This window comes from Salvelinus fontinalis, chromosome 41 (assembly GCF_029448725.1).
Source record: "Salvelinus fontinalis isolate EN_2023a chromosome 41, ASM2944872v1, whole genome shotgun sequence".
NCBI lineage: Eukaryota > Metazoa > Chordata > Actinopteri > Salmoniformes > Salmonidae > Salvelinus > Salvelinus fontinalis.
This window is the reverse complement of record NC_074705.1, coordinates 21,143,019-21,158,785: the sequence shown is the minus strand read 5'-3', so window position 1 is coordinate 21,158,785 and position 15,767 is coordinate 21,143,019. Positions and strand designations below refer to the sequence as shown.

Here is a 15,767-nt window from a genome sequence, read left to right as displayed (position 1 = left end):
AACACAATAGATCTGGTAGAAGAAAATACAAAAGTTTTTGTTTTTGTTTTTCTACCACCATCTTTGAAATGCAACAAAAAGGTCCCATTTCTAGCCATCACTCTGGTTCCGATGGTGTCCACAAGAAGGCAGCAGTGTATGTGCAAATTTTCAGGCGGATAACTTGAAGTATGAGCAAACTACATTTAGTGTGAAGTCATCCAGGTACATTTGGGCAAATTGTGAAGGAGACATTTGCATTCATATTACATTTTTCTGCAAGAATATCATTAAATCTGTATACTTGGACTATGACTTAGCTTTTCCAGTATTAGTAGCCATATTATAAGTTCAACATTTGCAAAACAACCAGTTTTCATAACCTCATAACTCTGAATATTCTTATAATTTTTGTCCAAAAAGGAAAGGCATGCTGTTGCACAAGTTTAGCAGCTACATTTTACATTTTATTTTACATTTTACGTAAAGCCCAGCTCATTGGCTATCTAGCTAGCCTTGTTTGACCCCGATTGGTGCTTATTTGACAAAGTTAGTCGATCAAGTGAAGACCACCAGCGTCATCGGCGTGCCATGAAGTCTTCGCTCTCTGACCAATATAGGATATACTACACCCCTAATGATATAGTAAAGTCTGGTTACGTTCTAGGATCTCAGAGGAATAGATACGAATGTGATTTGACTGGTTCAAACAACGTTTAGGGTTAGATTTTCACAGATTCCTTTCTTTGCAAATTGAATGAGTGGAAATACAAAATCGATCGTGCATGCTATATGTACCTTTTCAGGATATGAAAAATGATTTTATCTAAAAAAACGACACTCTGGGACCCTTTGGATGATAAATCAGAGCAAGATTTTAGAATGTAAGTACACATTTCACCTTCAGAGGTGAATTTACCAAACCTATAGCGATGAAAAAGAGTGTTATTTCAGAAGAACAGAATAGCATACTGTGAGTTGTCATTATGTTAGGCCCTGATATGGCTACGCCATATGGCTGTGGGCTACACTAGTTCATTTAGCAGATAAGATTTGTTTAGAATCCCATGGCATTATTTTTTATAATTATATATTATGAAGAATACAATTGAACATAACTTAATAAAATAGAAAGGATAGTTTCTCCAAATGATTTCAAAGGAAGTGTGCACATGCGGCTATTCTGTGTTGAGCGGTTAACAAAGAAACTGGTTCTCCTACAGTATACAGTTGAAGTTGAAAGTTTTCATACACCTTAGCCAAATACATTTAAACTCAGTTTTTCACAATTCCTGACATTTAATCCTAGTAAAAATTCCCTGTCTTAGGTCAGTTAGGATCACCACTTTATTTTAAGAATGTGAAATGTCAGAATAATAGGAGAGAATGATTCATTTCATATTTTATTTCTTTCATCACATTCCCAGTGGGTCAGAAGTTTACATACACTCAATTAGTATTTGGTAGCATTGCCTTTAAATTGTTTAACTTGGGTCAAACGTTTCGGGTAGCCTTCCACAATAAGTTGGGTGAATTTTGGCCCATTCCTCCTGACAGAGCTGGTGTGAATGAGTCAGGTTTGTAAGGCCTCCTTGCTCGCACACGCTTTTTCAGTTCTGTCCACAAATTTTCTATACGATTGATGTCAGGGCATTGTGATGGCAGGTCCGATACCTTGACTTTGTTGTCCTTAAGCCATTTTGCCATGACTTTGGAAATTTGCTTGGGATCATTGTCCATTTGGAAGACCCATTTGCAACCAAGCTTTAACTTCCTGACTGATGTCTTGAGATGTTGCATCAATATATCCACATAATTGTCCTGCCTCATGATGCCATCTATTTTGTGAAGTGCACCAGTCCCTCCTGCAGCAAAGCACCCCCACAACAAGATGCTGCCACTCCCGTGCTTCACAGTTGGGATGGTGTTCTTCGGCTTGCTAACCTCTCTGTTTTTCCTCCAAACATAATGATGGTCATTGTGGCCAAACAGTTCTATTTTTGTTTCATCAGACCAGAGGACAAAACTTTTAAAAGCATTGAGGCTGATGTAACAGATCAGAATGTTTAGCTTAAAATGTGGATAAACTATTAGGCTATTTTTTCACATTATAAGCGTAGCAATGCGCACACGGCAGTAGGCTATAAATGCGAATATTCCAAAATAAAATCCATTTGCGGTAATACACTGTTCTCGAAAGTGACAGCAATTATGCATGCAATGCTGTATTATAAAGGTGCATTTTTATGGTGAAAATGATCACTTGAAACTCACATGCAGCCTATGTACAGTATGCCAGTTAGGCTCTACACCGGTTATAAAGCAGATTAATGTGCTTAATTTTAAGAAGCTATTTGGCCACAGTTGTGATACAAACCGTATCAAAACATATAGGCCTATGGGCTAGGCTACATGAGATGTGTGACTATGATTTGAAAAAGTCGCAATGCTCTGTTTCTTGCCTTACTGTACAAGCTGGGCATCATTCACAAGTGATAATATATTGTAATGAAACAGCAGGGAGCAGGTCTCGAACCCTCGACCTCCTAGCCCGAGGTCCGGCGCGCTATAGACTGTGCCGCAAAAGCATGCTCCAGCGGCAGAGTCGATTTCCGATTTCCGCGCTTATAAACCCAGGGTCGTTACACTACTCCCTCCTTTCAAAGAGCGCGTCCTCGCGCTAGCTTGCGACTCTACGTCTTACAGGAACGCGCTCACCGGCCAAGCACAGCACTGTCGTGGATGCAAGGTTCGATCACTTCCGACACCAATATAATGAAACAGCAGGGAGCAGGTCTCGAACCCTCGACCTTCTAGCCCGAGGTCCGGCACGCTATCGATTGTGCCGCAAAAGCATGCTCCAGCGGCAGAGTCGATTTCCGCGCTTATAAACCCAGGGTCGTTACAATATAATTCACAAGTGATAGACCAATATTGTCACCTATCAGACTATTCTTAATTTAATGTTGTCTTTACATATACTAAATAATATATGTGTGGAATGAGTTTTGATTTAGAATGGACCATTATCATGCACCTGTCTCGGAGCAGGGGCATGGGGAAAAGAATATATCATCTATGCACTTAAATAGCGAATGGAGGATGCTTTTCCCGTGGTGTCACGGATCCCTCCAGAACTTTCATTGCGCACACCTGGCCCCTATTCCCACCGATTGTATTTGTATATATGTGCCCTTTGTTCACCATGATGGGGTTGATTATTGTTACAATGTCCATTGGTGCGTGTGAGTACCTGTGCTGTGTGTTTTGGGCTTTCGTGCCCTTGTGGATTGCGCAGATGATTACGGGTCTCGTCCCGTGTGTTCATCATTGTGCGCGTGTGTATTTATTCGAGGTACTGCTCGCTCTTTTGTTTGGATTTCAACCCTGTGTTTTTGTTACGTGTTTGTTCGCGGCACACCGTAATTTGGGCTAAATAAAAACCCCATTACGCATTCCTGCGTCTGTCGCCCGAATCATTCATGCCAGCGTGACACGTGGTTCATTTTCATGCCAGCCAGGTAGGCTATACTCCTGTTGTAAAGCAAAGCAATGTGCTTAATATTAGGACAGTTGATAAATAAATATAGTAGGCCTAGCCTATAGAAAGCTGATGGGATCATCCTCTTTTTAATAGAGGCCATCAAAACTCTGTTTTCTCACACAATTACATAGCCTATAGAATTGTTGTGCAACATGAGCTCATGGGCTCTCATGAAGAGTTTAATAAATATTTTTGAGTGATGAGTGGGACAATAGAGTCCCTAATACCAGCCAGTTAGCAAGTCTGGTAGGCTACAAGTCTGATAGGCTACTAGTTACCGTCACGTGGAATTTGACTGTGGTCATCATGATCGTGACTGCTGGTGTGGCGGTAATAAGGTCACATTAACAGCCCTTGGTCTGCGTGTGTGTGTGTGTGTGTGTGTGTGTGTGTGTGTGTGTGTGTGTGTGTGTGTGTGTGTGTGTGCCTCTAACCCTAGGAAGCTCTTTGCCACCTTCTCCTCCCTCCTGAATCCTCCTCCCCCTCCTCCCCCCTCCTCCCTCTCTGCTGATGACTTCGTCAACCATTTTGAAAAGAAGGTCGACGACATCCGATCCTCGTTTGCTAAGTCAAACGACACCGCTGGTTCTGCTCACACTGCCCTACCCTGTGCTTTGACCTCTTTCTCCCCTCTCTCTCCAGATGAAATCTCGCGTCTTGTGACGGCCGGCCGCCCAACAACCTGCCCGCTTGACCCTATCCCCTCCTCTCTTCTCCAGACCATTTCCGGAGACCTCCTCCCTTACCTCACCCCGCTCATCAACTCATCCTTGACCGCTGGCTACGTCCCTTCCGTCTTCAAGAGAGCGAGAGTTGCACCCCTTCTGAAAAAACCTACACTCGATCCCTCCGATGTCAACAACTACAGACCAGTATCCCTTCTTTCTTTTCTCTCCAAAACTCTTGAACGTGCCGTCCTTGGCCAGCTCTCCTGCTATCTCTCTCAGAATGACCTTCTTGATCCAAATCAGTCAGGTTTCAAGACTAGTCATTCAACTGAGACTGCTCTTCTCTGTGTCACGGAGGCGCTCCGCACTGCTAAAGCTAACTCTCTCTCCTCTGCTCTCATCCTTCTAGACCTATGGGCTGCCTTTGATACTGTGAACCATCAGATCCTCCTCTCCACCCTCTCCGAGCTGGGCATCTCCGGCGCGGCCCACACTTGGATTGCGTCCTACCTGACAGGTCGCTTCTACCAGGTGGCGTGGCGAGAATCTGTCTCCGCACCACGTGCTCTCACCACTGGTGTCCCCCAGGGCTCTGTTCTAGGCCCTCTCCTATTCTCGCTATACACCAAGTCACTTGGCTCTGTCATATCCTCACATGGTCTCTCCTATCATTGCTATGCAGACGACACACAATTAATCTTCTCTTTCCCCCCTCTGATAACCAGGTGGTGAATCGCATCTCTGCATGTCTGGCAGACATATCAGTGTGGATGACGGATCACCACCTCAAGCTGAACCTCGGCAAGACGGAGCTGCTCTTCCTCCCGGGGAAGGACTGCCCGTTCCATGATCTCGCCATCACGGTTGACAACTCCATTGTGTCCTCCTCCCAGAGTGCTAAGAACCTTGGCGTGATCCTGGACAACACCCTGTCGTTCTCAACTAACATCAAGGCGGTGACCCGTTCCTGTAGGTTCATGCTCTACAACATTCGCAGAGTACGACCCTGCCTCACGCAGGAAGCGGCGCAGGTCCTAATCCAGGCACTTGTCATCTCCCGTCTGGATTACTGCAACTCGCTGTTGGCTGGGCTCCCTGCCTGTGCCATTAAACCCCTACAACTCATCCAGAACGCCGCAGCCCGTCTGGTGTTCAACTTTCCCAAGTTCTCTCACGTCACCCCGCTCCTCCGCTCTCTCCACTGGCTTCCAGTTGAAGCTCGCATCCGCTACAAGACCATGGTGCTTGCCTACGGAGCTGTGAGGGGAACGGCACCTCCGTACCTTCAGGCTCTGATCAGGCCCTACACCCAAACAAGGGCACTGCGTTCATCCACCTCTGGCCTGCTCGCCTCCCTACCTCTGAGGAAGTACAGTTCCTGCTCAGCCCAGTCAAAACTGTTCGCTGCTCTGGCACCCCAATGGTGGAACAAACTCCCTCACGACGCCAGGTCAGCGGAGTCAATCACCACCTTCCGGAGACACCTGAAACCCCACCTCTTTAAGGAATACCTAGGATAGGATAAAGTAATCCTTCTAACCCCCCCCCTTAAAAGAGTTAGATGCACTATTGTAAAGTGGTTGTTCCACTGGATATCATAAGGTGAATGCACCAATTTGTAAGTCGCTCTGGATAAGAGCGTCTGCTAAATGACTTAAATGTAAATGTAAATGTAAATGTGTGTGTGTGCGTGTGCGTGTGTGTGGCGGTAATCTCTGTGTTAGAAATGAGCCTGACGGAACAGTTCATTTCTTCCCCTTTGTAGAGCCAAGCCGATGCGCACTACAAAGGCAGCAAACATGCCAAGAAGCTCAAAGCGCAGGAGACCCCTAAACATAAGACCCTGAAAAACAACAGCACACCCAGCCAGGACAGAGGAAAGAGATTCATATCCTCCACCACCTCCTCTTCCTCCTCCAGTATCGCTCTCACTGCCTGCAGCTCTGAACAACCAGGTTAATAGCTCCTCTTGTTTAAGGCTGAGTTCCAAATGGCACCCTATTCCCTACATAGTGCATTACTTTTGACTAGAGCCCTATGTGGGCTCTGGTCAAAGGTAGCGCACTATATAGGGAATAGTGTACCATTTGGGACAGGCCATTGTCTACTCCGAATATTTATGCTGCATGCTCTATACAGCCGTTTTCTTATTGGTCTTTGTCTCAGGCGTTTGGACTTGCGATGATGTTAAGTGTGTTTGTGAGTGTGTGTATTCGCTTCTCTGTGTGTTATTGTGAGGCCTCAGCTCAGAGGAGCTCGTGAACATGCGTCAGGGTCATTTGAATGCGGTGCCTACGTCAATGTGCTGAGTTGGATTGCTAAAGTCACTGACCTTTCAAAGTGGTGTTGGATTGCATACCCATTGGTCTGAGTTGGGACTGGTAGGCTACGCTACCACCTGGGCTGTTGCTGGGTTTAGTGATAGATGTATTCGTGCTGGACAAGTAGTGCCGGGTCCCAATATCAATCATTTGTTGCGATATCGATATGAGCAAGGTATGTTGTGAATAAGTTTAACCCCGCCGCAGCTTAGGGATGGGGCTGGAGAAATGTAAGCACCTGCAAATTCATAGACAAAGCTATGGGTGCAGGGAATGACCATCCATGATATCAGCATTATAGGCAAAGTGGCCATCAACAGTTACATTGTTTACAAACAATGGAGTAAAACAAGCTTATATTTTGGGTTCTGATGGGTCACGACAGTTGAATTAAGCTCATGTGGCATTCAGAAGTTACTGTCTATTCTCAGAGAATCAATGGATACATATATCATTAATTTATGTACCAATTGCAGATTGCCTGTAAAAAAATTTTTTTTTAAAAAAAGCACCATCGTCATGTGTACGGCCTGTTCCTCCGCAGGTCAGCTCAAATTTACTGGCTAATTCATAGGCATGAAAAGGAAGAAATTGGTCCAAAATGTGGAGGTAATACCTGAAATGGTGTTTTTCGTTTTGCTACAGCGTACCCCTATTTGCACGACCCAGAGCACTGCTTGACAGCAGCTGTGGAAATGCTCTCTGACTCATCAATCCTGAACAGATGGAGGTCAGATGACGTTAGGTTGGATTAAGGTTAGATAAAAACCATAGAGGGAGTCTAACGGCATGTATCGATACCTTACAGACATGTAATTCAGACTAGTTTAATACCTTTTGATACGTGCAATTCAGACTAGTTTGAGAGAGAAAAGGCTCTCATCGCATTCATTCAATTGATCACAGATTGCATGTATCAATGCCCAATTCTGTGGCTTGTCGTGGTCAAGCGGTCTAAGCAGCTGCCTCCAGAATACAGCCACTGTATCAGTGCAAGCGTGGTTTCGAGCTAGTGTCCTATCTAATAAAACACACACACAGAAAAAGCCCAATCCCCATACGTACTAACTCTGTAGCACAACACTGTGTTAAGTGGGTTATGAGGTGGTTCAACTGTTGTGTCTGTTTGATTTTCAGTTAAAAAAGGGTTATATCCGAACAATCTCTACACCATGGCGTCTTCAAAATCGTTTTCCCCAGCTTCTGGCCTGGCATTGGCGCCCTCATCTATCCTGTGTAAACCTCTGTGTGAGCCCACACCTGCCAGTCCGGCCCCAGAGATGCCAAAGCCCACACTCACTAAACCAACCCCGGTGCCTGCTGTGCCTGCTGCCCCCGCCCCATGCAAGCACTCCGACGAATCAGAGGAGGAGAAGGCCAAGAAGCTTCTCTACTGTTCGTTATGCAAAGTAGCCGTCAACTCCCTCTCCCAGCTTGAGGCTCACAACACAGGTCGGCTAAATGGAATCTACTAGTTGCTAATTGTTCACGTGAAAATTTGGCTATGGTTCACATACTGTACATATAATGTAATGATACATTTATTGTCTGGGGAGGTGTAATTTCTGTCCATCTATGGGATGTGCTCCTTTTGGCTCAAGAGCACCCTTTAAACGTGACGAATAGCCTCTTTAATTTGCTTGCTCGTTATTCCACATCCTTACCAGGTTCCAAGCACAAAACGATGCTGGATGCGAGGGATGGAGCAGGGCCCATCAAAGCCTATCCCAGGCCAGGGGCTAAGCTCAAGGTCCAGGCCACCATCACCAAAGGCTCAGGCCTGCAGAACAAGACGTTCCACTGCGAAATCTGTGATGTCCACGTCAACTCAGAGATCCAGCTCAAACAGGTAAAGAAATAGACAATTACAGACAATCTCAGCATTTATTAATTGAATTGATCACAAATCCAAAATAATACATTTTACCTCTGTACAACAAGTGGATTGAGTTGGGAGAACAATTGCCTCAGTGTGTGTGCAACACAACACTGTCTTTGTCACAAAATCCTGTACCGCGGTATAGTTTGTTATTTGTACAACTTTTTGTGTATGTGCCATGTCATTGCTTGTGTAGTCAAATTACATTTGAAATGCCTATCATCTTGCAAAGATGATCATATGAAGTCTCTAATTCATGGAATATGGCCTCCATGAGTCAAACACTAGGCGGGTGGCTTTTGTATTTTTCTCCCACAGGTACTATGACAGTGTAATTATGTGAATCTCCACCAAAATTAGCAGTTAATAACTTCACATTTATAATGAATAGGCCTAAGGCATGGGTTGTCATTTTCTGGATGGCCGCAGTATGTGCAGGCTTTTGTTCCAAATGTTGAGAGAACCTGATAAACTAGTCTTGATTTAGAATGTATTATTTCAATCAGCCATGGGTTAGTACTGGGCTGGAATAAAAGCCTGCACATACTGCGACCCTGTAAGACCAGAGCTTCCCATCCCTGAGATATGTTCTACAATGAAAGGTTACAACTAGATCAAACTGATTAGCTCTGAAGAAATACGAAAACAGTGCCAGTTTAGTGATTTGCTTACATCGGCCATATTGAGTTTGTATATACACTGAGTATGAACGACTTTGAAAGGTAATATTTAATGCGCCAACAGGACTAATGTCAACCCTTTTTTGTACTTGTTTCAGCACATTTCCAGTCGGAGGCACAAAGACCGAGTGGCCGGGAAACCCTTGAAGCCCAAATACAGTCCTTACAGCAAGCAGCAACACAGCACCGCCACCACCACACTAGAAGTAAGGCAGTATTATCATCAATCATTTTTCTCAGTTTTGGTGGAGATTTGTCAAATCTACACTGAGTGCACAAAACATTAAGAACACGGCAGGTAGCCTGGTGGGTAGGAGCGTTGGCCTGTGACCGACAGGTTGCTGGATCAAATCCCCAAGTTGACAAGGTGCCCGGAGAAAAGTGGGTTAACTGCCTTGCTCAGGGGCAGTCTGTCATTCTGCCCCTGAGCAAGGCAGTTAACCCACTTTTCTCCGGGCGCCGATGACGTGGATGTTGATTAAGGCAGCCCCCCGCACCTCTCTGACTCAGAGGGGTTGGGTTAAATGTGGAAGACATATTTCAGTTGAATGCATTCAGTTGTTCAACTGACTAGCTATTTCCTTTCCACCTTCCTAATATTCCACCTTCCACCTTTCCATCTTCCTTTTGCCCTCAGAACAACCTCAATTCGGCAGGGCATGGCCTCTACAAGGTGTCGAAAGCGTTCCATAGGGATGCTAGCCCATGTTGACTCCAATGCTTCCGACAGTTGTGTCAAGTTGGCTGGATGTCTTTTGGGTGGTTCCATTCTTGTTACACATGGGAAACTGTTGTGTGTGAAAAACCCAGCAGTGTTGCAGTTCTTGACACACTCAAACCGGTGCGCCTGGCACGTACTACCATACACCGTCCAAAGGCCCTTAAATATTTTGTCTGCACATTCACCCTCTGAATGGCACACACACACAATCCATGTCTCAATAATCTCAAGGCTTAAAAATCCTTCTTTAACCGGTCTACTCCCCTTCATCTACACTGATTGAAGTAGATTTAACAAGTGACATCAATAAGGTATCATAGTTTTCACCTCGATTCACCTTTTCGGTCTGGTCAGTCTGACTTCCGCCGAAGTCGGTTCCTCTCCTTGTTCGGGCGGCGGTCGGCGTCGCCGGTCTTCTAGCCATCATTGATCCACTTTTCATTTTCCATTTGTCTTGTCTTCTCACACACCTGGTCTCAATTTCCTTCTTTACATGTTGTGTATTTAACCCTCTGTTCCCCCCATGTCTTTGTGCGGCATTGTTTATTGTAAGTGCATGTGCACGTTTTCTCTGGTGCGCGACGGGTTTTGTACCCGTTTGTTTGTGGTTCTGGTTACCGGTGGTTTTATGAATAAAACTATAAAGTTTTGCTCTCCTGCCGCCAATTACGCACTCCCTTACACAGTGTATATATACTCAGTATATATACACTATGTTTCCAGACGAAAAGAGAATAGCAACTAATAATATCCAGTATCCTGAGATAATGTCCTGAGATTATATCTTTATTAATTCAGTTGACAATGTACAAAATTAACTGTATTATCTCACCCGGTGGCTGTTCTCTTTTAATTGATATTACACATTGCCTATGGGTAGTCTGTTTGAGCAGAGAGGCTAGAGTAGTCTCTCTGATGGATTAGTTTACAGATTTATTTGTTGACTAATCAGTCAATTATAGAATTGGATAGCATTACACACCTTACCCCATGTGAATTGTTGTGTCTCATGGAGTTGTTCTCTTCCCCTCAGGCTAAACTCGCATTCCAGAAGGACCTTGTGAAGCCCCTGTCTCAGGCTTTCCTCTCCAGCCCGTTCATCCCCACCACAATACCCTCCATCTCCCTCCACCCGCGGCCCAACACCTCCATCTTCCAGAAAGTCGCCCTCCCACCCTCTTTCCTGCGAGCGGCTCCTGGCCCTATCCGGCCAACAGGAGGGTCCATCCTCTTCGCCCCATATTGACCTTTGAACCCCTCATCCCGACCACCTGAGCACAGAGGGAGGTCCAGCTTTGTGTGCACAGGGTCCATATTATGACAGCCTCAGAGTCACAAGTGGTTGGTGTCAAACTGTTCCTCAGAGAGCTCTGAGATGTGTATGAGAGGTGTTACCATGGCAACGTTCACACTGGGGCAGTCAGGATTACGGAGCTTGACCCGACAACATGTTTCTCCTAAACCTGCTGAACCTTAACCGAGGGGAGCATTGAACTGTCTACACCCTGATTGACTTGAATTACCGCGGTTTCTCGGCACAATGTAAGGACAACACCAGTCACATGTACGGTGTCCTATTAGGACAGCCTCAGTGTCAGGACTTCTTTCAATCTCACCTTACACATGATCGGTGTGAATTTGTGGTAGTGCTGGACAGCAGAGGAAGTGCTGTGTTGTTTTAGACCGATGATGGGGGCTAGCTTGTCTCCAGTGTTTGTATGGTGGAGAAAGCTATGGGATACAGTGCCATGATTGACCTCAACTCTTGTGGGCTGAACAACTGACACCAGCTGCGATTAACTCTTTCAAAGTCACAACAAACATCCCTGCAAAATCTGGGATGTTTTCCTTCGGTCCTTCAATTTCAGTGTTATTATAAGATAAACAACTGTTTGTTTTTCCAAAGACAAAATGGAGAATTGCACATTAATGTTGACCTGCCTGTTGTCTGGCAGGGACGTCATGGGCCTTTGATTTCTATGTGATGTCAATGTTTTTGTCAGGGCACTGTATTGTGACCCCTTAATGCAATAATGTACAGAGTTTTAAGATACGTGTACAGTATACACAAAACTATGTTAGGTAGTATTGTAGAGAGAGTACTAGAAATAGAGTTTATGCATACATTGTGGTTTGGAGAGTTTGGAAATACTGCTTTAAACTTTTTTTAAAATCAAGAAACGAGATATGAATGTTATTGTTGTGCTCCTTTAAGTAGGGAATTGTGCTTAGGATCAAAATTGAAAAACTGCCATCTCTGGATGAAACAGTGATGTCCTTTGCTATGCAAGAAGTTTTTAACTATTGTCACCACATTTTAAGCGATATTGTGTACGATTTTAACCGCGGCAACAACAGCAAGATTTAACCTGTATGGTGTCCATATTATGACACCCTCATTCTCAGCAGGACTTGTTTCAATCTTAGCAGGACTTAGGCTGTCCTAATATGGACACCGTCAAACAGAGTTGATTAAAATAGAAGGAGGCTAGATGTTTATCCATAGGAATTCTTTGGAAGGTATGCCTTCACACCCCTTGACTATTTCCACATTTTGTTGTGTTAGAAAATGGGATTAAAATGGATTTAATTGTCATTTTTGATAACGATCTACACAAAATGTAATGTGAAAGTGGATATTTTTTGGGGACATTTGTAAAACTATTAATGAAAAATAAAACAATAATAATTATTGATGAGATACAGTTGAAGTTGGCAGTGTACATACACCTTAGCCAAATACATTTAAACTCCGTTTTTCACAATTCCTGACATTTAATCCTAGTAAAAATTCCCTGTCTTAGGTCAGTTAGGATCACCACTTTATTTTAAGTGGTTTTAAGTGGTAATGTGAAATGTCAGAATAATAGTAGAGAGAATTATTTATTTCAGCTTTTATTTATTTCATCGCATTCCCAATGGGTCAGAAGTATACATACACTCAATTAGTATTTGGTAGCATTGCCTTTAAATTGTTTAAATTAACCTGGGTCAAAAGTTTCAGGTAGCCTTCCACAAGCTTCCCACAATAAGTTGGGTCAATTTTGGCCCATTCCTTCAGATAGAGCTGGTGTAACTGAGTCAGGTTTGTAGACCTCCTCACCTTTTCAGTTCTGCCCACAAATTGTCTATAGGATTGAGGTCAGGGCTTTGTGATGGTCACTTCATTACCTTGACTTTGTTGTCCTTGAGCCATTTTTCCAGAACTTTGAAAGTATGCTTGGGGTCATTGTCCATTTGGAAGACCCATTTGCAACCAAGCTTTAACTTCCTGACTGATGTCTTGAGATGTTGCTTTATATCCACATCATTTTCCTGCCTCATGATGCCATCTATCTTGTGAAGTGCACCAGTCCCTCCTGCAGCAAAGCACCCCCACAACATGATGCTGCCACCCCCGTGCTTCACGGTTGGGATGGTGTTTTTCGGCTTGCAAGCTTTTTCCTCCAAACATAATGATGGTCATTATGGCCAAACAGTTCTATTTGTGTTTCATCAGACCAGAGGACATTTTTCCAAAAAGTACAATCTTTGTCCCCATGTGCAGTTGCAAACCGTAGTCTGGCTTTTTTATAGTGGTTTTGTAGCAGTGGCTCTTCCTTGCTGAGCGGTATGGCAGCTACCTGGTCCCATGGTGTTTATACTTGCATACTATTGTTTGTACAGATGAACGTGGTACCTTCAGGCATTTGGAAATTGCTCCCAAGGATGAACCAGACCTGTGGAGGTCTACCATTTTTTTTCTGGGGTTTTGGCTGATTTATTTTGATTTTCCCATGATATCAAGCAAAAGGGCACTGCGTTTGAAGCTTCTAAAGACATCATTTTCTGGAATTTTCCAAGCTGTTTAAAGGCACAGTCAACTTAGTGTATGTAAATTTCTGCCCCACCGGAATTGTGATACAGTGAATTATAAGTGAAATAATCTGTCTGTAAACAATTGTTGGAAAAATTACTTGTGTCATGCACAAAGTAGATGTCCTAACCGACTTGCCAAAACTATAGTTTCTTAACAAGAAATGTGTGGAGTGGTTAAAAAATGAGTTTTAATGACTCCAACATAAGTGTATGTAAACTTCCGACTTCAACTGTAAGTATTCAACCCCCTGAGGCAAAACATGCTAGAATCAACTTTGGCAGCAATTACAGCTGTGAGTCTTTCTGGGTAAGTCTCTAAGAGCTTTGCACACCTGGATTGTACAGCCATTTTCAAGTATTTTTAAGTCATAACTGAAACTAGGCCACTTAGGAACATTCAATGTCGTCTTGGTAAGCAACTCCAGTGTATATTTGGCCTTGTGTTTTAAGGCTGCTGAAAGGCGAAAGGCGAATTTGTTCCCAGTGTCTTTTGGAAAGCAGACTGAACCAGGTTTCCCTCTAGAATTTTTCCTGTGCTTAGCTCTATTCCATTTATTTTCATCCTAAACACTCCCTAGTCCTTGCCGATGACAAGCATACCCATAGCATCATTCAGCCACAACTTTGCTTGAATATATGGAGAGTGGTATTCAGTGATGTGTTGTATTGGATTTGCCCCAAACGTAATGCTTTGTATTCTGGACAAAAAGTTAATTTCTTTGCCAAATTGTTTGCAGGTTTACTTTAGTGCCTTATTGTAAACAGGATGCATGTTTTGGAAGATTTTATTCTGTACAGGCTTCCTTCTTTTCACTCTGTCAATTAGGTTAGTATTGTGCAGTAACTACAATGTTGATCCATCCTCGGTTTTCTCCTATCACAGCCATTAAACTCTGTAACTGTTTTAAAGTGACCATTGGCGTCATGATGAAATCCTTGAGCGGTATCCTTCCTCTCCTGCAACTGAGTTAGGAAGGCCACCTGTATCTTTGTAGTGACTGGGTGTATTGATACACCATCCAAAGTGTAATTAATAACTTCACCATGCTCAAAGGGATATTCAATGTCTGCTTTTCCCTGGTCTTTGTGGTTGAATCTGTGTTTGAAATTCAATTCTTGACTGAGGGATCTTACAGATAATTGTATGTGTGGGGTATAGAGATTAGGTAGTCTTGCAAAAATCATGTTAAACACTATTATTGCACACAGAGTCCATGCAACTTATTGGGACTTGTTAAGCAGATTTGTACTCCTGAATTTATTTAGTCTTGCCATAACAAAGGGGTTGAATACTTATCGACTCAATACATTTCAGCTTTTCATAAAAATTATTTTTGTAAAAAGCTCTAAAAACATAATTCCACTTTGACATTATGGGGTATTGTACGTAGGCCAGTGACAAATTTAATACATGTTCAATTCTGGCTGTAACACAACAATATGTGGAAAAAGTCAAGGGGTGTGAATAATTTCTTAAGGCACTGTGCCTCTATGGGTCCACAGTGGGATTTGTAATATGGTGTGTTAACCTAAAAAATTGCTTTTAGTTTATAGGCACCATACATGGGTATTTCTAGAATATTAAGTCATTTACACTGCTCAGATGAGAAAACAGAGGTTATTTGTGAGGATGTGGGGACTTGATGTGTATAAGATGTATGTATGAGGAAAAAGTATACATTGAAAGTATTTCAAAAAAATAATATATTTGTTTCACAACCACCTCAATGTTGTTGTTTTTTACTGCACATTAACAATGCTTTAATCGTGATTACAGTATGATCATGCCTGAATTTGAGTGTAATTAGAAATAAATAAAACTGTGTTTCGGAAATGTAGGCTCTGAATGGGAGGAGATCATCAATTAAACTACCATCATTATTACCCACTTATCAGGTGCAATGGAACACAAAATTGGATGATTGGTCTTATTTTTCCTCTTTTGTCCTATTTGCTTGACACAAATGTCAAGGCAAGATATATGAAGATTTACTAAGCATTTGCATCAGGTGCAAAATTGCAACCGTTTTTGTCAACAAGTGATAAAACACCAAAAACAATGCTAAAACATGAAACTGCATCATTTACAATTTACTTTTGTTGTATTCTTTCTCCTA

General features: G+C 43.1%; 1 protein-coding gene across 3 annotated transcripts in view; it reads left to right on the top strand.

Moving 5' to 3' along the window:
* The window catches only part of LOC129840615 (zinc finger protein 385B-like), a 198,186-nt gene extending 182,702 nt beyond the window's left edge, over nucleotides 1-15,484 (top strand). For all 3 annotated transcript variants that reach the window (XM_055908618.1, XM_055908621.1, XM_055908620.1), the window contains 5 exons: nucleotides 5,957-6,146; nucleotides 7,650-7,964; nucleotides 8,180-8,361; nucleotides 9,170-9,277; nucleotides 10,826-15,484. In XM_055908618.1, the coding sequence (XP_055764593.1) occupies nucleotides 5,957-6,146; nucleotides 7,650-7,964; nucleotides 8,180-8,361; nucleotides 9,170-9,277; nucleotides 10,826-11,038 (1,008 nt within the window). In that variant the 3' untranslated portion in view covers nucleotides 11,039-15,484. The remainder of the gene's footprint in view (nucleotides 1-5,956; nucleotides 6,147-7,649; nucleotides 7,965-8,179; nucleotides 8,362-9,169; nucleotides 9,278-10,825) is intronic.
* Nucleotides 15,485-15,767: the final 283 nt, after the last annotated feature.